This window comes from Triticum urartu, chromosome 6, assembly GCF_003073215.2.
Source record: "Triticum urartu cultivar G1812 chromosome 6, Tu2.1, whole genome shotgun sequence".
Lineage (NCBI taxonomy): Eukaryota > Viridiplantae > Streptophyta > Magnoliopsida > Poales > Poaceae > Triticum > Triticum urartu.
The window spans coordinates 470,625,364-470,650,922 of NC_053027.1; the positions used below are offsets into that span (position 1 = coordinate 470,625,364).

The 25,559-nt window shown below is 46.9% G+C and overlaps 2 protein-coding genes across 2 annotated transcripts; one reads left to right on the forward strand and one right to left on the reverse strand.

The window, feature by feature from the left end:
• Positions 1-1,223: 1,223 nt before the first annotated feature.
• On the forward strand, positions 1,224-2,156 carry LOC125514303. The gene has a single exon (XM_048679615.1). It carries the CDS (start codon positions 1,381-1,383, stop codon positions 1,918-1,920), a length of 540 nt encoding a protein of 179 aa, XP_048535572.1. The 5' UTR covers positions 1,224-1,380; the 3' UTR covers positions 1,921-2,156.
• Positions 1,918-7,486, reverse strand: LOC125514304 (universal stress protein A-like protein). Its single transcript, XM_048679616.1, has 4 exons — positions 7,220-7,486; positions 4,827-4,948; positions 4,614-4,732; positions 1,918-2,284 (listed from the first exon to the last, which is right to left on the reverse strand). The coding sequence occupies exons 1-4, from the start codon at positions 7,401-7,403 to the stop codon at positions 2,176-2,178; spliced, it is 534 nt and encodes a 177-aa protein (XP_048535573.1). The 5' UTR covers positions 7,404-7,486; the 3' UTR covers positions 1,918-2,175.
• Positions 7,487-25,559: the final 18,073 nt, after the last annotated feature.

Genomic DNA, 25,559 nt, shown 5'->3' on the forward strand with positions numbered 1-25,559 from the left:
GGTGACAACACGGGCATGGCATGGGTGGCGACACGACACCTGGGACCTGGCAGCGGGCAGCGGCAGGAATCTCTCTCGAGTGCGACTGCGGACAGGAGCAGGACAGCCCGGCCGAGCAAAGCAGCGGCAGCTCCGCGTGACGCGACCAAATTGTGGCGCCGCGCAGTCGCAGAGCAAATGCACTACTGTAGTAGCAAGCAAGCATCCTGCACAGTCGTCCCTCCGGCCGGTCGCCCAAGTGGACAGGAGTACTACTAGTATAGTACTTCATTCCAGCTTCGCCGACCCGACGTGAATCCATCAGTTCAGGGCAAATGATCCACCGCTCTACACTACACACTGTATTTCGTTCCATTTTTAAATTCGTCCCGAAGATCCCTCCAACAGCTCGAACATTTGCAGGCTGGCGTAATCTGAAGAGCTCTACATTACGCCGTTCAGTAGTTCAGTTCCTCTGTTCCTGTATGTAGGCAAAAGGGTTATCGATTTCCATCCGTCGAGCATTCCTGGCGACGCATGCTTCTCGTCTCGTGGCTCAATCAGTAGAATGCATCTGCTCGAGTGACAACGACGTCCACGTTGCTACGTACCTAGGCAAAATTATTGTGCCTCCTACACGCCGCCAAAATACCATCCGCAGCCTACACTGGAGATGTCTACCACTAGACCGTATTCGAGCAAATATCATGGAACAGCAAAACCAAACCCTACGCCTAACATGTCACCTCACGGAATTTGAGTATATGCGAGGCGTTTTAGATCGGCACGCCCAAGAAAGGTGGCTAGTCAAGCAGTAGGCGCTCATTCCTCTGCGCCCCCACAATCTGCTAAAGCGGAGCGGGGAAAGCAATCAAAGAAGCCAAAGCGATGTGATGTCCCTGCCTGCTCCTGCTCGCTGCTGCTCCTCGCTGCTACGGTTGCTTTGATCCAATGCAATGCAACGTCCAAAAGCAAAAGCAGAGAGCCAGCAGCACAGCACAGCACAGTAGAGCGTGAGGGCGAGGCCAACCCTGAGGGAGACGTTGTGCCAAGCCCGCGCATTGAACTGCTCCAAAGCGCGCGCCTTTCTCGCGGCCCGATGCGTTCAAAGATCTCTGCGGCGAGCGAGAGCGAGAGGTAAAAAAAAAAGAACGAATGAGTGAAAAGATGGGCGATGCAACATCATCATACCGGCGCTTGGAGTGCGAGGGCGAAAAGGAATTTTGTTCAATTCAAACCCGGGCCTCTGCCTCTGCCTCTGCCCCGCTCCATCATAAAAGGACCACACCACTACCCACGAAGCCAACGCTCCATCGCAAGCCATTTCCTTTGAGCGCAGAGACTCATCAGAGAGTAGTCTTCGAGAGCACGAGAGGCGCAGAGAGGAGAGGAGAAGCTGCCATGGCTTCCATGACTCAGCCCATGCCGTATTACCCCACCACCAACCCCATCATGCACGCGCAGCCGGCCACCACGTCCAGGGGCTCCTTCGCGCCGGTCTTCACCGTGCTGGGCGTCATCTCCTTCCTCGCTGTCGTCGCCTGCGTCGCGGGGCGGCTGTGCGGCCGCCGGCTCTCCAAGAAGAAGGCCTACGCCGACCAGCACTACTACGGCACTAACGCGGTGGGCGGCGACCTGGAGAAGGGCTTCGAGGTCAAGTACCCGCCGATGAAGCCCATGCCGAGCTCGCGCGCCGTGGTCCACGACATGGACGACGGCTTCGAGATCAAGTTCGCGCCGGGGAAGCCCGCCGCGTGGAAGACCGACGCCAAGGCCGACAACAGAGGGCGCCCGCAGCAGCAGCACCACCACCACCAGCATCCCCAGGCCGGCATGCCGAAGGAGTACGCCGGTTTCAGGTACCCCGCGGCTGCCAACGGCGCGGTCAGGCAAGGGCAAGTAAGGGGCGGAACGTTCGTCTCCGCAAAGCCCGGTTCATGATCATCACAGTAGCTTTTAGGTTCATCACAGCTTGATGCATCTATCATATGATAAAGAGTGTCTGCTAGGCATTTACTACTAGGCATCCATGATCCATCGGCGATCATAGCGTGTTCGTTCTTCACTCTAGTTTTGGGGCGCGCTCTGCAAAGTTTGTACCAGTTCCCAGTCACTTCCAGATTGTATTTTGTACATTAATTCATCGAGCAGTGAAGAACATCCCATTCTCAAAGTAACCACGGCTGCACGAAAGCATCAGTCGTCGATGGGGTCCTGGGGAGCTTCGTTGGCCTTGCGCTTGATGGTGATGACTGGACACTCGGCGTGCTTGACGCAGAACTCGCTCACCGTGCCCACGAAAACCCTGCAACGAAAAACACCGACCGTTTAGTTCAAGCGGAAGTTCTGCTTTGCTTCACCCACAAGAATGGACCACAATATGCTAGTAGTTCAGAAAAAAGCCACACGGCATAGTTCAGTGATGTGCACTTTGTCAGAAGAAGAATCTAAGCTGCATACAAAATATATTGTGGTCACACAGGAAGGAACAAAACGAATGTACCTGAAAACATAAAAAGGAAGTTGCATCATAAGGATGCATTCACACATAATGATAGAATGCATTTGGATTTGAAAAATATTCTGGGAAGATAAAACCCTCACACGCCCTTATTCTGGAAAGACAAGATTAGGTTGTGGAAAATTCGCATTTGTCACAGCTATTAGGTATGGGTGCAAACGTAGCATATGGCATCAGTCCATGTGAAGACTTCACCATTTCTCGAAACTAAAGAACAAGTATAACAAAGTAAAAATGCCCTTGCATCAGTGCTATAAGGTGTTGCAGAGATGTAATGTACTCCCTCCGTCTCGTAATGTAAAAACGTTTTTTGACACTACACTAGATTCAATAAACATCTTACATTATGAGACGGAGGGAGTATGACAGAATTACGTCCCATCATAAATATATCTCCTAAACTGGGAGAAAAACAGTGAGTTCGCAGGATTTATAATCAAACTACATTACCCTGAATAGTAGCCAAACAGCTCAATGACGTAGGGCAATAGCATACACGTACATGAGGTTGCCTGTGTATCACAGTACTAGCTCTACACAGATAGACCACGGAGTACATCATAGGCCGGGGTATGATTAATTTCTTTTGAGGAAGGGATACGATTAGTTCTGTACGAGTAGGACGTCAAATCATCGAGTCTTTTTATCAGTGGCACGTTCTCCTAGAGTAATACTTAAAAAGTGTTTATCAATAGGCTTTTTCACAATAGCTAGGCACGCTTCTACTGTTGCTTGATTTACAAGGCAGCATCTTGTCTAGCGAGCACGAACATCGAAATCCCTCTTAATGGGCAGGCATGCGCACAAAGTGTAAAGAACTTACACCCTGCATCTATGCACTTCGCAATTTCTTTCAGAACTTGACCGTATTTACCACCAACACAAATCAGAGCAAATGGCAGGATCAGATCGTGCCAACTGGAAAGGCCACAACTTAAATCTAGACTTGTAGGACTTCACTACAAGGTGCATAGGCATATAACAATGCACCATGTTCTCTGATCATATAGTCCATGTAAGGTTACCTTTTTTTCTACACTAAAATGAAAGGAATACGATACTTTTTTTTCTCTAAGAAAGAAAAGCATATCATGATGACAAATTGGGAAGGAGGGTTGGTATGCCAAATACAGAGGATAAAATGCATACAACTTATTCGAAAGAGAACTGTGTAAAGAATTCAACAGTATCAGATTTATTGTGGTATGCTCAGATTTGAGTTCAAGGTTAGCAAATCAAGCATAACATCCAAATTATAATGTTGTTATCCACAATAACAGTTTCACAGTCGGCTCCCAATATCAGACATTAAGTGTGCTTGATGTATTATAGAAATCATTTTTGGTTAAGTTACCAAGGTGATCAGCACAAATTTGAGGACAAAAAACTGTTGGCTATTTTCCGATGTTCTGTAAGACATAGCTGTGGGTTATCCAATAGATCGAATTCAAAGCGCCTCCATTCAACCCTCATCTTAGAGATCTCCATCATAACTATACAACCAGAAGTCCAAAACTGACAAGATCAAGATGCAAGAACTGATGTTCTATACTTTCATGTACAATGCTTATCGCAAATACTGCAAACATTTGGCTAAAGAAACACAGTTGTTCTGATACAATTATCTACTACCTCTACTCCTAAATATAAGATGCTGGGGCAGTTTAAATTAAACTGCCCCAACGTCTTATATTTACGAATGGAGGTAGTAACATGCATGAAAATTAGCAAGATGATATTTTCTGTGTTTGGCATGTTAGTAAGATAGGTATGCTTGCTTCAGAATACAGCAACATTAACCCTGCCACTATACTAACTTACTAAGGTAACAGACAGGAAAAAAAAACAGAGGAGGGACAATACTGTAATATCATAAAATCAACTTTTCAAATGCCCCCATCAAAAACACAGTACATTCGATCCAGCCCAATTTTGCCAAAGAAAGTTGATTGTGAATATATATCTTAGTTTGGATGAGATGCACACCTAGCTGATGAACCATTTTATCAAAACATACATGTAGCCATGTTATTACACAATGAAGATTACTCATGCAACCTTCTATAAAAATGATATTCAAGCTGACACGGTAAGTGATTTTAACATAAATTACCTCTGAAATGGCCCGAGGCCTCTACTTCCCACAACTAGAAGATCAGGCTGGACTCTCTTCACCTCATGGCAGATAACCTCCTTTGGATCCCCCTGTTTGGTCCAAGCTTCACATTTTATCTGCAGCATAATTAGATAAGCTGTTAGGAACCAAAATGGCAACTGTTCCTGACTGGAGCCTATAGTACTGGAGAAAAAAACAAAATGTAACTACCCCCAATCGATGGCATTCGTTCACGAAGTACTCAAGTAGGTGAATCCCTCTTATCCTGTCTCTCTGCTTCATGCTCTGGAAGTCCGTCGGTGATGCATATATACTATCCATATCATCAAATCCTTTGGAATTGGCAACAAAGACAAATCAGAAATACACCAGGCAGATAAAAAAATTATGATCCAAATATCTGATGTTTAAGCAAATACTCGGTACTCCATAATGTACTGTTTCACAATAAACTGGGAGAAAATGATACTCCCTCCGACCCGAATTAATTGACACGGCCTCTATACAATGTAAACTGGACATTGTATAGAAGCTGCGTCATTTAATCCGGATCGGAAGGAGTACATGCAAATGCATGCGACATGAGTCTACAAGAAGCGATTTACTGAGCAGAATTCAGGCTGAACATCCACGTTAAATGGGCACCTAGCCTGACAGTGCATCTCAAGGTAGGATTCCTATGCATACAATTTGTTAACCAGATATCAACTATACCATATTATAACATAAAGCACTAGGACCAACTGAGTTACTTTACTACCCAGCTATCTTACAAGCAAGGAGCTATTTCAAGCAGCAAGAAGAAGTGACAAAAAAGAACGGTTTAGAAGACAAAGAGGGAAAGCATTTTAAGTGGCATCAAGAGAAGTGCTCCCTAAGCTTTCTTGGACATTCTCTACTGAATTTCAAGTATCAGCTGAAGTGCCTTTTAGTCCAAAAATCGCGAGAACAGAACAAAGATTCAGGTCAAATCACTGGAAAGCACAAAAGCTATTTTGTCGCATACACTATTTCGAGCAGCATAGCAAACATGGAGAACAAAAGCATGCAAAGTTAGTAAACAACTCGATGGACAGCCAACTCATGTGGATATGTAATACCCTGCAGTTGCTATTATAACGGCATAACGTGCCTTTACCTTCATCCGGCCATTCCATGGGAATCAAAAGGACTAGCTGTTGCAGACTCACTACTATATACCGCCAGGTTAATTCATGAAAACCTTTGCAAAGCAAAATTAAACAGCTTAATTTTTTGGAGCTCTTTCTCTCCGCTAGTTCTACTATAAAATTGAAAGGCAACTCTTCTTTCTTGTAAATTATTTAAAATATTTTGAATTGACTTTGGAAAAATTATTCCCAGAATTTTGCTGGAGGTACGCCTCTAAGGGCATGAGAAGAAAAACGTTAGTGCCCACAGAGAAATAAAGTCATTGTATTCCTGAAGAACGGTTGAATGAATCAAATAGCACATTGTGCAGTTATAATAGCAAGGGAAGAGGATACTCTTCCACCCCAAATTGGCCTAAATAGGATACTAGACATAAATAGGTATTATGAGCCAAATATTGCTGCAAGAGCAGCATTTCTTCAAACACGAGAAACAAGGTGTTGCAGAAAATAATACTGGGCAGCAGAAACAGCTGAGGAATGGTAGATAATATCTCAACGTGTAAGGTGTAGGCTGAAAAGGCCCAAGCCAGTATGCCTTCGTAACTGAACCCAACTGGGGCGCATCAATCAGATGACATGCTCTTCTAAACTGTGCAGTATGCCTTCCATTAAAAAATACACTGTGTAGTACCACCACATGCGTTTGTTAAGATTAGAGGATATAAAACCTCTGCAATCTGCATTTACACAACTTACAGAGCACTAGTATCACACCAGTCATGCAGTACCCTCTATCCAGAAACAGCAAAAACTACATAACCAGCATTCCAGTTCAGTACATTATCAAGGCTAGACAACAGGCCATGAAAGCAGAGTCACTTGGTACATTCGCCACAGCTTCTGGTCATGGCATTTGTAGCGGTACAGTTAATTCAGATGCCGCAACAACTACCAACAAGGCAACAACCACCAGCTAGTATGATTAGTCTACTAAAATTGTACATGCCATTGACTAACCCTGAAACAGAACAAGCTCCCCATAAAGTACCGTGACAACTATATGCAACCGAAAAAGGATGCTACGAGCGGATGCATCAGAAGTAGTATGTAATCTCCCTCTTCTGCCGACAGTTCGTGTGATTCACACCAAAACACTAGAGTCTAGTACACAGGTCGCAGCAGCAGACGCATCCCGTGAACAGGAACAGTGGGATTGCAGTAAGGATAGCACGGATCAATGCTAAGAACTCATCGCGCATTCGATCTGAAACCACTAGGGCGTGCTACGAACAGATACACCGTGATCGAAGAAGAGCCACCGCCCACATCGCGACGGCGTCGCATACCAAGGCCACACCACCACCACCACCCTGCGCCGACCGAGAGGGAACCGGCGCATTTCGTCGAGCACCTCAAGTACGCAGCAAGCAAGCAAATCCACCCATGGGGCACTTCACGGGACGCACGAGGGGGGCGCGCGGTTGCACGTACCGTCCTCGTCGGGGACCTGGACGTGGAGGAAGAGGAGGTGGAAGCCGTCGGTGTTGGAGCGGACGAGCTTGGAGAGCATCCAGTCGAAGGCGGAGCGGCAGCTGATGGAGGGGTGCGGGTACCCCTTGAGCGACGACTCGTTCACCGCCATCATCACCCGCGTCGGCGCCGACGAATCCGCCATTTGCGCACGCCCTCGCTTGCTGTTTGCTTCCTTGGCAAGAAGGGGAAGAGGAGTTTTGGGGAAATTTTGAGGACAAAAAGCAATCCACGCTTTCCTTCTTCATTTATACTGGGTCCGGTCATTTTCACTCTTTTTTGCTATGGCCACATGAGAATAGGTTCACCATCGAGGCCCAAAAGCCGCTCAATTTTGGAATATCCGTGTGAATTTCCGTTATTAGCTTGAATGGAATTGTATTGGCCAATCAATTAAAGAGAAGTAAAAAATTTAGTAAAATTTATAAAACTCACTCGTGAGAAAATGTTTTCATCGTTTGGTTAGACTTTCAATTTTGTAGTACCATGAAGAACAGACTGGGCATGCGAGTGCGTGGCCAGCTCGCCCGTGTTCACGCGTAGTGCTCACGGTTGTTTCTTCTATTAAAAAATGTTCGTCAAGGGCTAGTCTTTATTGGCCCTGTTCTTAATTTATTGGGACATTTACATCTATGCCCTTAACTCGAACCCACTACTCAGTTTTGCCCCTAATTTTTAGGTATGCTCAGTTTTGCCCCTTCGCCGTTAGTTTCACTTATAGAAATGCCCTTCTCTGCCGTTACCGTCCGGTCAAAGGTCTTTGACCGTCCTGAAAAAATAGCAAAAAAAATCAAAAAAATATGAAATTTGGTGGGATCGAAGATAGTCATGTCCGCAAGGCGCGTGCACATTTTCATGCCGTTCGGACACTCCGGGAGCTCGTGTCAAAGGAAAACATAAATTTTGTACGCATGCGAGCAGTAAATTCAAAAAAAAATAGAAAAAAAATCAAAAAAAATGAAATTTCGTGGGACTCAAGATATTCAGGTGCGCAAGATGTGTGCACGTTTTTGTTGTGTTTGGACATTGTAGGAGCTCGTGGAGAAAAAAACAAATTTTAGCTCAAAAAAACTTTGAAAAAATGCACTATTTTGTTTTTTTTCTCTAGAGCGCCCCGTACGTCATTTGATCACCAAAACTTGCAAGCACTTTGTGCACTCAAGCCTCTTTGACGCCAAATAAATTCAAATTTTTTTGAACTTTTTTGCTATTTTTTCGAATTTACTGTTCATAGGCATAAATTATTTTTGTTTTCCTTTGCCACGAGCTCCCGGAGTGTCCAACCAACACAAAAATGTGCACGCGCCTTGCGGACATGACTATCTTCGATCCCACCAAATTTCATATTTTTTTGATTCTTTTTGCTATTTTTTTCTGGATGGTCAAAGTACTTTGACCGGACGGTAACAGCGCAAAAGGGCATTTCTATAAGTGACACTAACGGCGGAGGGGAAAAACTGAGCATACCTGAAAATTAGGGGCAAAACTGAGTAGTGGGTTCGAGTTAGGGGCAGAACTGGAATTGGCCCTAATTTATTTTGTAAGGACATCTTCAACGCAAACCCTTATGATAGACATTGTATTTGTGAGTGGACAGTGATACTCGGGTTAGCCATCCAGCCAGGCCCGCATATATATATTTCAAAGCAAATTTGAACAAAAAGGACAAAATTTATGCAAACCGGATGAATTTCATTTAAATCATACATCATCGACACATTTCAACTAAACAAAAGCGGACGAGACTTTTTCAAACTAATCTAAATGACCGTCCGCCATGGCGAAGTCTGTCTCCTATGTCCTGTCTTCCCCATGTCAGGTAAGCTCACCAGACATGAGCCCCAGGAAAGAATAGGAGTGGCCTTTCTGGGACCCAAGTCGTGGCAGCGTCCCATGTACTACTCTTTCTTACTCGAGTCTGCCGTGTCTACGGTGTCGAACATGGACTTATTAGCCTCGTGGTTGTGGCGGCTGGGCATGAAGTGCGGTTCTAGCGTAGCCGACATGGAGATGATGTCATCCGTGGTCGCATACGCCTCCTCTTCGGCCACCTATGCGTCTATCTCCATGAACAGGGTGTCCCTCTTCGCCCACGGGACATCCAACCGCCATCACTCGTGGCGGCTCTGCGCGTGGACGGGTACAACGCCCGTTGCTCATCTAGAAAGCCTGGATCCTCCGCAACCATGGTTGCGACGACATCGCCGTTCTCCTACTTGTCGCCGATTTGCCCCTCTACAAGCTGGTGCTAGTCGATGAGCTGGAGGTTGTAGCTTTAGTCCTCCAGCATCTATCGAAACGCTCACACCAATGGTGCCTGCAGCTCTTTCTCCATTACGGCGTCGAAGTTCGCACGTGCATGCTCCAAGGTGATACCAACATGGACCGACAAGGGTGGTGGCACTGCTCTCCGGCAAGCTCGCTGGCAAGCCAGCCTGGATCGTGCCGGGCCTGGCCACGTATATTGGGAGTAGAGGTGTGGTGCAGTGTGGATCGTGTCGGACCTGGCCACGTATAAATAGTGGGTGCCAACCAAGCTAAGTGACGGGATGTGTGAATGCGGGTGCCGGTCAGGCTAAGCGGCGTGCTATGTGAATGCGGGCGTCGTAGTGGATTTATCGGCAACTGCGCTTGTTTAATGTCGGCATACGGACAAACGGGCAACCGGTTTGAATGCAAAAAGAGTCGTCCGATCAAGTCTCTCCGACAACGAACATGTGCGGAGATTGACGGTACAGAAAACCTTAAGTACCCTCGGTAGGGTGGCAAACACAACTGTAAATACCAGATCGAGACAGCCGTAAGTGCCAGATCGGAGATCACACGAGGGAGTTACCCAGGTTCCGACCCTCATATTGAGGTAATACTAATACCTATACCTGGCCATCCCTCGGGCCGGGCCAGGCTCGGGCCTGGGTTGGTCGGGCTTTGGGCTGGGCCAACCAAAGCCCGATGCAAAAACCCAGGCTCAAGCCCGGCCCGGCCCACCTGTCGGGCCTAAAAATCGGGCCCGATCCCAGCCATCACGCTAAAAGCCCGCCGGGCCTCGGGCCATGAGTCAGGCATCTTCATTAAACGGTGAAAACGATGGGCCCGGGCCCGGCCCGGGCCGTGCTTCGGGCTCAAAACCTAAGCCCGAGCCCGGCCCATGGACAAGGCCGGGCCGGGCTGCCCATGGCCAGGACTATTAATACCCTACGTCATGCTTTTGATTTGTATTGATGGTGGAGCACCTTGTGCGAGGGGGTTACAATGGAGTTGATGTATGAGTATACCGAGAGTATGGTTCTACGGAAGTAGATGGGAACCACGCCTAGCCTCGGTGACGAGGGCAAGGGTTTACAAGGGATCTAACCGACCTCCCGCCGCCAACATCTTGGTTTGCATGACAAGATGGTCTCATGATCCTTATCCTGGTCTCCGGGCCCCTCCTTTGGTCGGGCTTCTGCTAGGGCTCTAGGCCCTGACGCGGGCCTACTACCGGGCTCCCCTCAGAGAGACCACCCTAGTGTATTGCATCGTCAGTGACCGAGACATGGCGCGGACGCGCTCTCGGCCTACGCGTCGCTTCAATGAGGGCTCCATTGAGAGGTCGTGTTCGTTATGGGCCGACATGAGTGTGGCGTCGGCGCTTTGGTGCAGCACTGACTGGAATGAATATGCGACAACATCTTCATGCGGGAGAGGGGGCGGGGAGAGTTTTCGATGGGACCGGGGTGATAGACGCATGCATGGCAGCGACCTCGATGCTCACAAAGCCCACTTGGGTTGCCTCCGTTTTGCAGGAAAACAGACATCTGTACCGATCCACGGGCCGATGAATACCACGTTGGATGGTAAAATGCGTCCCGTTCGGTCTGAACGGGTGCGGGTGGTCTAAGGGTTCGCATTGGAGATGCCATAATACCATGTATTATCTACTTCATATTTTTACATATTTTTTTGTTATCGGATTTTGGTATAAATGGCCACCGTGATTCTAATTTCATACTAAATCTACTTTTGCTCGTCAACCTTTAATTTACGTGCCTTGCGAAAATGCAGCGAAAAGTTACGTACAAAAGACCAAACAAAGTGTTTGGACCAAGGGAGCTGGGTTACTTTTTCTTGAAAACTATTTCCATATATTAATAAATTAAAAACATTTATACAATTATCCATTACAACTTCAGCCACACAGGGAGAACACTATTAAAAAACAAACCATCAGACCTATTAACAAAACTGAACTTTACAATCTCGTGCGCCACCCTATTGCCCCTTCAGTTAATCTTGGATATCTTAAATCTTGTCATCATTCTGGAGATGCTCAATGCTTCCCTCTTAAGATCAGCTAGAGGAGACCTATCCAAATAATCATTTCCAAGAAAACCACAAAAGAACAACCGGTTTCTAAAATGATAGGCTTGTGGAGATAAATACCGATATAAAGCCCTGCTATGGCTGTTCTAGTTTCGCTTCATCCACACTCTAAGTACCTTCGGTTTACTGTTAGTACAATAATATATTTTTTGACCTGGTAGTACAACAACATTGACTGAATAGAACAATACAGTACTAGCATAGATGTGTTCTGACCATGAGGTGACCATTTACTCCATCCATAGCACATCCCCGGCTTCATTTTTTGTCAGAGTGTGTACAGATTAATATTATCTGCAAACTGATGCATAGAGTATCCGCCAACATGTGGGAAGAAAGAGGGACAATGCGTCTTACTCTTTGGTGCGTTATATGGTGTACGGGAAGCAATATTCATGTTATTTCACTTGATCATCGATTGATAATGATCTTTTTGTGATCTGGTTGGTAGTACTTTCCAGACGTAGCTGACGGCTGTGGTCCGCTAGCATCTCTACGGGGCCAACGTGGCAACAAGCAATGCCGTGGTTGACGCGGCCAGGTGGGGTTCCTCGCGTCACGTCAGACGTGAGCTCGTGATCCACGTAGAGGCTCTTTCATCATGGAGCAACGGCTCATCCTTACACGTGGCCACGTGGGTACTCCCTGCCCACGTGAGTCCTCAAGTCATGCTCCTGTTTTCGAACCGCGTCGGCAGACTCCGCACGGCCTGAGATTTAAAGTGGAAAGGGCTACTTGTTTTACACTAGCATAAAATTCGTACGTGCATGCACTTCGTAGCCAGGACATTAATTGCATGTATAGATATTACTAGTAAAATGGCCCGTGTGGTGTAACAGGAGATTTTTTTTTCATAATCTTCAATAGCCACAAACACATTTTCCTGCATCACCGAGATACATTATCACTCTCAATTTCGTGAAATCATGAACATTTTATTAAACTCGTGCACATATTTGAAGTCGTGAACATTTTTTAAATTCCTGAACACTTTTACAAATTTTCGAACATTTACTAAAATCAAGATTTTTTTTGAACTCATGAACATTTATACTATTTGCAAACATTTTTAAAAACCTAGTGAATATTTTTTTTTAAATCTTGAATCGGCGAACATTTTTTATTTAATAACCATTTGTTAAATGCATGATCATTTTTCGAATCGGCGAACATTTTATGACTGGATAAACTATTTTGTAAGTCACGAACAATTTTTTTAATTTTTAGGATATTTTTTCGTCCATGAACATTTTTTGAATTGGTGTAACTTTGTTTTAACATTTTTTAATACATGAACTATTTAAAAAAATCCTGAACAATTTATAATTTTCTGAACAATGTTTTCAAAATGTCACACATTTTTTGAATAAGCAAATATTTTTATACAAAATTGCAAACATTTTTTGAATCCGCAAACATTTTATGATTTATGAAACATTTTATTTAAAAATTCTCTTTTTATTGTTTTTGGAATTTTATTGAAGTCTCAAATTATTTAAAGTAGAAAAAATAAATGAAAATGAAAAATAAAATAAAAAATAAAATTTAAAAAATAGGCCGCCCGGATATGGGCCGGCCCAGACGGTGAAAGGATCGATGTAGTTGATTAGAGGGGGTGAATAGGCAACTACCAATTCTTAGTTTTTCTTAACAAATTAGGTTTAGCAACAAATAAGTTGTCTAGATATGCAATCATGTGAACAACCTATATGATGCTAGCAACAACAACACAAGCAATAGATACCCCATGTGTTCCACTTTGTAATGCGCCTTTGTGTGTAGTGTTTATACCAATGCATGAGCTGGCGCTCTCATTTGGACAAGAATTGCCCTCCCCCTGTCACAACACGTGGGTGTCTTATGCTGCTTTCTTGTGAACCAGCCGAGGGCTACTTTTGTCCAAATCAGCTTATGAGCACTACATATAGGAATCAAGGCCAAAAAATCTATACGCATTAGAATATGGAATGGAGTACAACACAAGTAAAGCTTGCACAAAGTACATGTAAGAAGTAACCATAAGTGGAGTCGGTGAAGACGAGAATGTGTTACGAAGTTCCTTTCCTTTGAGGGGAAGTACGTCTCCGTTGGAGTGGTATGAAGACACAATGCTCCCCAAGAAGCCACTAGGGTCACCGTATTCTCCTCACGTCCTCGCACGATGCAAGATGTCGTGATTCCACTAGTGGTGCCCTTGAAGGCGGCGACCGAACCTTTATCACAAGGTTGGGGCAATCTCACAATCGAATTGGAGGCTCCCAACACCACCACGAAGCTTCACCACAATGGATTGTGGCTCCGAGGTGACCTCAATTGTGTAGGATGCTGAAACACCCAAGAGTAACAAGATCCGCAAGGGATTAGTGGGGGAAATTAAATTTCTCTTGGTGGAAGTGTAGATCGGGGCCCTCTCAATCAATCCCAAAAAAACCAACAAGTTTGATTGTCTAAGGAGGAAGATCGGGCGAAAATGGATTTTTGAGCAACAATGGAGTTTGGGGGAGCAAGAGGTGGGCCTTCTTGGGAAAAAGACCCCGTTTGTATAGCGACAAAGATTCCAACCGTTGCATAGCTCTCAGCCCGCACCAAGCGGTACTATCGCTCAAGATGGCGGTACTACCGCTTGGGCGGCAGTGCTCGTAGAGTAGTGCAATGGCATGGAGCCACGGGCTGGTAGTGCTGCCGGGGAGGTACTACTGCTCGCCCCAGCGGTACTACCGCTGGGGTTGTAACTCAGGAGCCCATGGGGTAGGGCAAGAACACGGATGGTGACAGCACCACAGTAGCGGTACTACCGCTCCAAGGAGCGGTACTACGGCTTACAAGTGTAGTGTCGCTCATCCACCACTGCCCTACCATCGCTGAGAGACAAGGGAAAGACAGAGAGCTGAGCCAGAGCGGAAGTGGCAGTGGAAGTAGGGGCATTACTACCGCTTACAAGCGGTACTACCACTCTAACTGCCACTTCTACTGCCGCTCGTCCAACTGGGTCAAAAGGAACACAAAGGTAGTATGCCAATGGGACTACCGCTGAACCCGACACGAAATATCGAGACCAGAGAAGGAGCGGTACTATGCACGGTACTGGTGGCGGTACTACCGCCTACAAGCGGCACTACCGCAGCCACGAGCGATACTACCGCTGGCAACTCTCCAACCACCCATGTGAATCACAGAAGGAGAAACTCCATCAGAGCGGAAAGGTAAAGAGGGTGCATGTCAAAATGTGTACGTGATGATTTCACCCAAACCTTTTCAAAGCAGACCCCCTCTTAATAGTACGGTTCTCCTATGACTCAAATCCACCGAAAAGAAATGAAGGAAAATAGCCGTCTTCACCTCTAAAGTTCCGAGGGGCTCGAATCGTCTTGTGCCATATGATAGATTATCTTAAATGATCAATACACACGATTAGTCCGCAAATGCATTGTCATTAATCACCAAAACCATTAAGGGATAAATATGCCCTAACAATCTCCCCCCTTTTGGTGGCTTGATGGCAATGTGGAATTTGCACAAGGATAAACAAGATAAAATGCAAACCCAACACCTACAAAATATAAACGGGCTCCCCCTAGATGGGTGCACTAATTGAATGTGCTTTTCAAATGCAAAGCACGCACTAGGATCAACACTCCCCCTATATTTTATAGACAAGGCAATACTTGCAACAACATAATATGAGAGATAAGTATGGATGCAAGTCATAGCATGTGAGCATAAGGATAAGGGCACAAGATAAGAAATAACTCACAAGCTAACAAGGTACTTGACATGAAGAAAATGATACGGTAGCATACGTATCACACCATTTGAAATAGGTCTCCGGGTCCCACAAGCACAAACCAAACACAAGAGAAAGCAAAGAGTTCACGAGTGAAGAAGGCGAGGCAAGACACACTCATGACTCGGCAAAGAAAATCCCTAAACTCTCTCCCCCTCTCGCATCGAGACACCAAAAGGGCAAAGAGCATGAGACGTCTCCAACGTATCTATAATTTTTGATTGTTCCATGCTATCATATTATCTGTTTTGGATGTTTTATATGCATTAATATGCTATTTTATATTATTTTTGGGACTAACCTATTAACATAGAGCCCAATGCCAGTTTCTATTTTTTCCTTGTTTTTGAGTTTCATAGAAAAGGAATACCAAACGGAATGAAACCTTCATGATGATTTTTCTTGGACCAGGAGACAACCAGGAGACTTGGAGATGAAGTCGGAGGAGCCACAATGCGGCCACAAGGACGGAGGGCGCGCCCAGGGGAGTAGGGCGCCCCGCACCCTTGTGGGCCCCCCACGACCCTCCTGACCTAATTCTTTTGCCTATATATTCCCAAATATCCTCAAACCACCAGAAGCATCCATGAAAACACTTTTCCACCACCGCGACCTTCTGTACCCGTGAGATCCCATCTAGGGACCTTTCCCGGCACCCTGCTGTAGGGGGATTCAATCATGGTGCACTTCTACATCAACTCTATTGCCCTTCCGATGAAGTGTGAGTAGTTTACCACAGACCTACGGGTCCATAGCTAGTAGCTAGATGGCTTCTTCTCTCTCTTTGATTCTCAATACCATGTTCTCCTCGATGTTCGTGGAGATCTATTCAATGTAATACTCTTTTGCGATGTGTTTGCCGAGATCCAATGAATTGTGGATTTATGATCAGCTTATCTATGAATATTATTTGAATCTTCTCTAAATTCTTTTATGCATGATTTGATATCTTTGTAATTCTCTTCGAACTATCGGTTTGGTTTGTCCAACTAGATTGGTTTTTCTTGCAATGGGAGAAGTGCTTAGCTTTGGGTTCAATCTTGCAGTTTCCTTTCCTAGTGACAGTAGGGGCAGCAAGGCACATATTGTATTGTTGCCATCGAGGATAAAAAGATGGGGTTTTCATCATATTGCTTGAGTTAACTCCTCTACATCATGGCATCTTACTTAATGCGTTACTCTGTTCTTCATGAACTTAATACTCTAGATGCAGGAAGGAGTCGGTCGATGTGTGGAGTAATAGTAGTAGATGCAAAATCATTTCGATCTACTTGACACGGACGCGATGCCTATATTCGTGATCGTTACCTTAGATATCGTCATAACTTTGCGCTTTTATATCAATTGTTCGACAGTAATTTGTTCACTCATCATATTATTTGCTATCTTGAGAGAAGCCTCTAGTGAAACCTATGCCCCCCAGGTCTATTTTCCATCATATTAGTTTCCGATCTACTATTTTTGCAATATTTTACTTTCCGATCTATAAACCAAAAATACCAAAAATATTTACTTTATCGTTTATCTATCTCTATCAGATTTCACTTTTGCAAGTAACCATGAAGGGATTGACAACCCCTTTATCGCGTTGGGTGCAAGTTGTTTGATTGTTTGTGTAGGTATTAGGTGATTTGTGCATTGTCTCCTACTGGATTGATACCTTGGTTCTCAAATTGAGGGAAATACTTATCTCTACTTTGCTGCATCACCCTTTCCTCTTCAAGGGAAAAACCAACGCAAGCTCAAGAAGTAGCAGAGCACTACACCGATCCAAGATGGTAGCAACACTCCATGTCTTCACTATCCGTGCTCCTCCTCCTCGGACTCCTCTACAACACGCGACTGGACCTCGTGCGAGTCAAACCACTTGCAGTGCATCGCGGTCCACTCCTCCTCATCTGTGATATTGTCCTCAGACCCACTGGCAACCTCCAGACCAATCTGCCTCATGATGGCCTTGTCACGACTACGGGCCTTCTTCTCTACCACATGCGCCTTTTACTGACCATGAGCCTCCATGTAGAACATTTTTTGCTTGAGCTTCATAGCCCAAGATGGCTCCTCACTGAACGGCTCATAATCGGGCTCATCATTGCCCTCATCCTCTCCTCATCTACAAGGGCCTCCATCTCAGGAGCAGTAGGAGTACCCCAGTTGTCCTTCTGCCTCAGTAGAACCACATCATGAGTAGTCAGGTCACTAGTCACAAACATGTCATCTAGAAAAGCTACACTCCCAAGTCTTCTCAATAAGTGGCATCAAGTAGGGACAGTAGAGGTGCACTTGCGCCCCATCAGGACCGAGTGAAGCTCTGACCACATGACATGGGACACATCCAAAACTTGCCCCTTGTTCTTCTCCTTCTCGCAGATGAGCACATATCCACAAGGTATGAGTGTACATGATCCAAGTTCCCAATGCGAGGGAAGAGCGTGTGCCTGATGACGCGGTGCATGATATCCAAGAACGGGCACAACTCATAGGACTTCTTGTTGGTGGTGGGAGAAATCTTCTCACTACTAAATGGCCAGAGCACAGACTTGTGTGTGGCAGCCACCTCCTTGTGAGGGCGTAACCCAATTGGGGTATCAAGCCCCTTGTCAGCATAGACCAAGAGGGCCATGAAATCCTTCCACTTGGCAGGCAACAGTCTTCCATTTGTCATCCATGTCAATGTCCTCTCCATATCAGTACCAAGATGAACCTTGGCATAGAACTGAGCCACAATCTTTGCATCAAAGTCCTTGTTGAATGTCATTAGACTGATGATATCCAGCTGACCGCACAGTTCAAGAGCTTCACCAAGGTACTTGGGATCCTTCTGCATATGATCCAAATCAATGGACCTAACTCTTACAAAAAGATTCTTCTTCCCTTTGAGCACATCATGATAGATAGAGTGTTGCTGCTTGGTTCAGAAGGGATGACTGACAAGAGCTGGATCTTGCTTGTTGCGATACGGGTTGTGGCAGCAAAAAATACAAAATCCCTAGCAAACAGTTCACTCGCGGGTTTGGTCTTCTCCTTCTGCTTGTTGGCAACCTACTTGGACCTCTGCATAGGCTGAGCACTGGGGGTGGCACTGACATCCTCTGATGTATGGTAATGCTTCGAGCCACCTGGACGATCCGGATTCTCGCGACGGCCTGGTGCCTAGCGCTGCTACTACCTGGAGCCCACAACACAGAGCGAGGGAAAAGTAGGTGTAAACAATTTCATTAGCTAGAAGAGTTAAACAAAAATATTGAAGGTTGAGATGAGGAAATTGGAAGTTGATAGCTCCGAGCGGTAGTACCGCGAGCTCGCAGCAGTAGTATCGCTAGAGGCAAAGGTCAGCGGGCTGACCACTACCGCGGCGAGATCCAACACCTCCGGAGATGCCGAATTGAAATTTCCTCCAACTAAACTTCAATCCACTTATTCTAGTAGTCTTCTATGCCCTACTCATGCCCCGATTTGGCCAAAAATCGAAGAATGCAACAAGTATTGCCCTAGAACCTAGATTCAAAAACTAGAACCATAGGAGAGGAAAACATGGTCAATACTGGGATCCATGGCAAGAGGAAAGGGCGAGGAACAATCTCGCCAATCGGAATCACGGAAGACGGCACAGAATCGGCGGCCCGGCGGTGGCCACCGGAGCATGTTTGTCACCTGGGAGATAGAGGAGAATGTGAGGGAGAGAGAGATGAATGGGTCCCCTTCCCGACTCAGACCCCCCAGATCCTCAGCATGGTAGTACCACTCAGAGGAGTAGTGGTATCGCCTCGATACTACTGCGCGGCAGGAGGCCGGCTAGTACTGCTCTAGCGGTAGTACCATGGTGCTCGGCGGTAGTACCGATTGCAAGCGGTAGTACCGCCCAGACATCAACAGTAGTACCGCGTAGGCGTAAACTTGCAAGATCAAGATGGCATGGTGGCTTATGCAAATATCTAGAGGTTGTAGATGATATGGCTTGGGTTGAAGACATGAAAGACTAGCAGATGGGAAGAGAAACTCCAAGTTCAAGATCTCAAACAAAAGAAGAGAAAACTTGGGGTGTCTCAAATAACAACAAAGCCCTAACACGAGCAAATACCTCACTAGGGGGGGGGGTGGCCGAAGCCACCTATGTTTGAGTCAATTGGTATGGCACCCCAAATATTCTAACCTTGGGACCATGACCAAAACTCATCTTTGACGCACAAGTACCATCAACAATGGCTAATGTGAAAGACTTGATCGATTTATGCATAATTGGGGAGGGAGAGTTCACTTAGATAACAACACTCCCCCGATGTCCATGCCTACATCTAGAACAAGATATTATGATGAATGCAGTGGAGTGTGCCTAGATTCAAGCCACATTGCTCGAATCAATAATATTTAGCTCATGCCTTAACTCGCGAAATTTTGCTTCATCCAATGGCTTTGTGAAAATATCCACCAGTTGCTCTTGAGTGTTGACGTAGATAATCTTGATCTCTCCGTGCTTGATGTGATCTCGAATGAAATGATGACGGATCCCAATATGCTTCGTCTTGCTATGCTGTACCGGATTGTAAGAGATGTTGATGCACTTCCATTATCACATAGAAGAGGCACTTTGTCACAAATGACACTGTAATCCTTTAAAGTTTGTCTCATCAATAGCAATTGTGCACAACAACTTGTGGCGGTTACGTGTCCGGCCTGAGTGGTGCAGAGAGACACACAATTTTGCTTCTTCGAAGACCAACTCACTAAAGAGCGACCAAGGAGTTGGCACCCTCCAAAAGTTAACTTCCTATCCACGATGTCTTCCGCCCAGTCCAAGTCCGAATATCCCATGAGATCAAAGCTTGCTCCTTTGGGAGTATCATAAGCCAAAGTTTAGGGTATGAGCCAAATATCAAAATATCCCCTTGACCGCCACATAGTGACTTTCCTTAGGTGCGGCTTGGAACCTTGCACACATTCCCACGCTCAACATAATATCCGGCCTAGATGCACAAAGGTAAAGCAAGGATCCAAACATGGAGCAATATACCTTTTGATCCATCGCTTTACCGTTGGGATAAATGTCGAGCTTACATTTGGTTGGCATTGGAGTCTTGGCCGACTTGAATCATCTAGCTTGAATCTCTTGAGCATTTCTTGGGTATACTTGGATTGATTGATGAATGTTCCTTCTCTTCTTTGCTTGACTTCGAACCCAAGAAATAACTTCAACTCTCCCATCATAGACATCTCAAACTTCTCGGTCATTAGTGTGGCAGACTCATCATTAAAAGATTTGTTAGGAGAACCAAATATAATATCATCAACATATAGTTGGCATATGAACAAGTCCCCTTGAACCCTATTCATGAAAGGAGTGGGATCTATTTTCCCAATTTCAAACCCACGATCTTGCAACAACTCGGTAAGGTGCTCATACCACGCACGTGGGGCTTGTTTAAGGCCATAAAGCGCCTTATTGAGTTTACATACATGATTGGGGAACTTGGGGTCCTCGAATCCTGGGGGTTGTTTGACATATACCAACTCATTCAAAGGACCATTAAGAAATGCACTCTTCACATCCATTTGTTGCAACTTAAAATCATGATGAGATGCATATGCAAGAAACATGCGAATAGATTCAAGACGAGCAATGTGAGCAAAGGTTTTACCATAGTCAATACCCTCGACTTGGGAGTAGCCTTTTGGTACCAATCTTGCCTTGTTTCAAACCACCACACCGTTCACATCTTGCTTGCTCTTGAAGATTCATTTGGTTCCATTGACATTGTGGTTCTCCTTTGGCCTTGGCACTAATTCCAACACTTTGTTGCACTCAAATTTTTTGAGTTTATCATGCATGGATTCAAGCCAATCCATGTCATTGAGTGCCTCATGTACCTTTTGGGGTTCAACACAAGAAACAAATGCGTGATGCTCACAAAATTTTGTTAATTGTCTAGGAGCAATTGCCCCTTTTCTCAAGCTTCCAAGCACATTCTCCATGACATGTTCTTGATGCTTTAGCTTGGAAGCCACCTTGGCAGCACGACGCTCCAATAGCTCCTCAATAGGCATTTGAGGAGGATCATCTTGATCATCTTCAGCACCATCTTGAGCTTGCTCAAAGTCTTGGACTTGATCTTGGGCATCATTTAGTGCACCACCATCATCATGAAGATGATCTTTCCCTTTATCATGTTCACTTGGTTGAGGGCCTTCACTTTGTTCTTAGGAAGTGTGTGGGTCTAGCATCAGTGATGCTTCCACTTATGTAGAACATTGTTGTCGGTGTCAAAACCGGCGGATCTCGGTTAGGGGGTCCCGAACTGTGCGTCTAAGGCGGATGGTAACAGGAGGTAGGGGACACGATGTTTTACCCAGGTTTGGGCCCTCTTGATGGAGGTAAAACCCTACGTCCTGCTTGATTATTCTTGATAATACGAGTAGTACAAGAGTTTATCTACCACGAGATCGGAGAGGCTAAACCCTAGAAGCTAGCCTATGGTATGATTGTATGTTGTCCTACGGACTAAAACCCTCCGGTTTATATAGACACCGGAGGGGGCTAGGGTTACACAAGGTCGGTTACAAAGGAGGAGATATACATATCTGTATTGCCTAGCTTGCCTTCCACGCCAAGTAGAGTCCCATCCGGACACGGGACGAAGTCTTCAATCTTGTATCTTCATAGTCCAACAGTCCGGCCAAAGGATATAGTCCGGCTGTCCGGAGACCCCCTAATCCAGGACTCCCTCAGTAGCCCCTGAACCAGGCTTCAATGACGATGAGTCCGGCGCGCAGTGTTGTCTTCGGCATTGCAAGGCGGGTTCCTCCTTCGAATACACCACGGAAGAATTTGAATACAAGGATAGTGTCCGACCCTGCAAAATAAGTTTCACATACCACCATAGAGAGAATAATATTTCCACAAATCCAATCTGCTGACACGTTTTGGCAGTATGACATCATGCCATGGCCCGGTAATTATTTGAACCGTTTTTCTTTAACCAGCCCCGCACAAAACGCGAGGCGGTTTCTTGACACGTCTTGTCAAAGCAGAGATCGTGTTCCCTTTATTACGGGATTCTCATCAATACGGACGTGGGTAACCCAACCGTGCCATCAATTATGGCGCTTGGGGGATAAGCGAGTTTTACCAGGCTAGTGGGGGCACATAGTTTAGTCCGCCCTTATAAATGGATAAGATCTCACCTTTTTCTACCCACGCCTTCTTCCTCCTTGCTCATCCATTCTCACGCACTCGAGCTCCAGCGCCCAAGTCCGCATCCTCCTCCTCAACTCTCTCCAAAACATGTTCGGAGCGGGAGGCAAGTGGATGGCCTCCTCCGTCACGGAGGGGCACATCAAAAAGTTATGCGGAGCCGGATACTTAGTCGCGGATATCGCGCACCGACTGCCAGCCGCGGGACAGGTCATCCCTACCCCAGAACCTCACTAGAGGGTGGTCTTCCTCCCCCACTTTGTCCGCGGACTGGGGTTTCCCCTCCATCCATTTGTCCGCGGCCTCATGTTCTATTATGGGCTGGACTTTCATGATCTGGCCCCAAACTTCATCCTCAACATCTCGGCGTTCATCGTCGTGTGCGAGGCTTTCCTCCGCATCCGGCCCCACTTCGGCCTGTGGCTGAAGACCTTCAATATCAAGCCGAAGGTGGTGGGCGGCCAACAAGCGAATGCGGCAAAGCCATGGTGGGCAAGATGCCCAACGTTACATGGCTCGAGGGCTCCTTCGTGGAGACCATAAAGGGGTGGCAATCGGGGTGGTTCTACATCATCGAGCCGCGCGACACCAACTGGGTGGCGGCCCCCGAGTTTCGATCCGGAATCCCCACGCGACTCACTTCCTGGAAGGAGAAGGGCCTGTCCTGGGGTTCATCGGTGGAGCTGGACGGACTCCAGAAGTGTATCCAGAACATGACAAGCAAGAAACTTAAGCTTGTCAACATAGTCCAGGTCATGCTCTTCCGCCGGATCCTCCCGTGTCAACAACGGGACTTCAACTTATGGGAGTTCGACCCGGCCCAGCACCAGACTCTACACGAGCTCTTCGACACGACGCATAAGGATGTATGGAGGGTGCTATTCAAGGGCGCCGAGGTCCCTCCCTCTCTTACCGAGGACCACGGGCTAAGCGCGAAGCGCCCTGTGAATCCGGTAAGTTCTGTATCTGGTAGGATATTTTTTCCCATAGCTTAACCATGTGCGGGGTCTGAGCTCCCATGCCCTTGACAGGACTGGGTGGAGGCATCGGAGCAGATTAACTATCCGCCCCCCTGCCTGAAGACACCGCGGACGCTCTCCTGACGGAGATGCTGACTCCGGCTCCTTATAAGGTGCCAGAGAAGACCAAGAAGAAGGCCAAGGGAACCCGAAAGAGTTCCCGGCGCCAGGTGGTATCGGACTCATCGTCCGATAACTCCGTGACGCACTCCTCCCATGAAGACGAGGAGGAAGATGAGGATGCTCCCCCTCCGGCCGGGGGAGATAAGAAAAGGAAGGCCGCCCCAACCGGGGAGGCCGAAGGGTCCAAGAAGGGAAGGACTCTTCTTCCGGACTGCTCCACCACCGTCGCTAAAGGCGAAGACGAGTGGCTGCTCAGGGCCAAGCCCCTGGCGAAGTCGTAAGTATTCGGATACCAGAGTAACTCATAGCATACCGTTGTTGCACTGCTTCTCCTAACGCCGAATATGATTATGAAGACCGCCCCAATCCCGTATCGACGTGTCTTCGTCGGACGGTTCCTTGGACTCGTCGGATATGGATAGCGATCCACTTCCGACCGCCTCCTCCCCTTGCCCTACGGACAATGCTGAGGTATTGTCTCAAGGGGCGCCGAGCCGGGGGGAGACAGTCCCAGAGGCGCCTCAAGGCGACCTTCTGGACTCCAGGAGCAAAGGGAGCAAGGCTCCCGGGGGCTCCAAGTTCGGCTCTCAGCCGAACACCGCGCCGGAACCTCCAGTGGTTCCGGACTCGGGCAGGCGGCTCCCTTCCAAAAGGGGCAAGACGCCCGTGCCGGTGACCTCTGTCCATCCAGAGGCACCGGACAACCTGCTGGGAGCGCTTCACGGTGCTTCCATCGATGAAGAGCACTGCACTATTATGAGTGCGGTGATCAAGAAGGTTCAGTCCGCCAAGAGCGGACTGACTGAAGCCTGTGCCAGCCTTCTAAGAGGCTTTGAGGTAAGTATTTAGAATATAGGAAAAATATTACCGCATAGACAGTAGCCCCTGATGCTCTGTTTGGTGTTCACAAAGAAAAGCCGAATAGAGGATCAAATAATATATACAGGAGTCTAATATAAGTATGTCTATATGCGTGTGCAGGCTTCGCTGCTGACCTCTGCCGCACTGACTGCGGAGGTCGGTGCACTGAAGCAGGACCTCGAGGGGTCCGAGAAAGAGCTCGGCCTTGCCAAGAGGCAGCTCGAGGAGAACAAAGGTAAGTAATACCTTGTCTATAGGTATATATATATACAAAAAAGATGCGATTGCAAAATGACAAGATCATCATGAATTTGCCAGGGGCCACGACCGAAGTGGCGACCCTGAAGCAAGCGCTGTCTGAGGCCGAAAACAAAGCGGCCCAGGAGCGCACCGAGCGGGACAAGCAAGAGGCACGGGTGGGCGAGGTGCAGCAAGAGCTCCAATATCTCGTGACGAAGCACGAGGCGTTGGAGCTTGACTCGAAGACGCGACAGTCTGAGCTTGCCGCGACCCTTGAGAGCGCAAAGAATGCCAAGGCTGAAGCCCAAAAGGCCCTCCAGGAGATTGAGGTGATGAGAAAGATAGCGGCGGGAAGGCATTCAATATGCAAAGCAAGCATGTGAAAGTAAATTACTTGTTACTTACCCGAGTCCGGAGCTCTCCAGGAGCATTCGCAGATTTGCCCCGCAGCGTGTCGGATGCCGCAAAGTTTTACCAGGCCAAGGAGGGAAGCTCGACGGAGAAGCTGTTCTGGTCTCAGTATACTGGGACCGAACACCCGATGCCTATGAGCGACCAGCTGAAGCATCTGGTCGAGCTACACAAGGCGGCCGAACAAGCCATGAGGGGCCTTATAGTCCGGATGTGGCCTGGCGACGCCCTTCCCAACAACTACTTCGGCCTAGTGAGGCGGCTTGTGGATGCCTGCCCACGGCTGGAAGTCATCAAGCGGTCCGTCTGCAT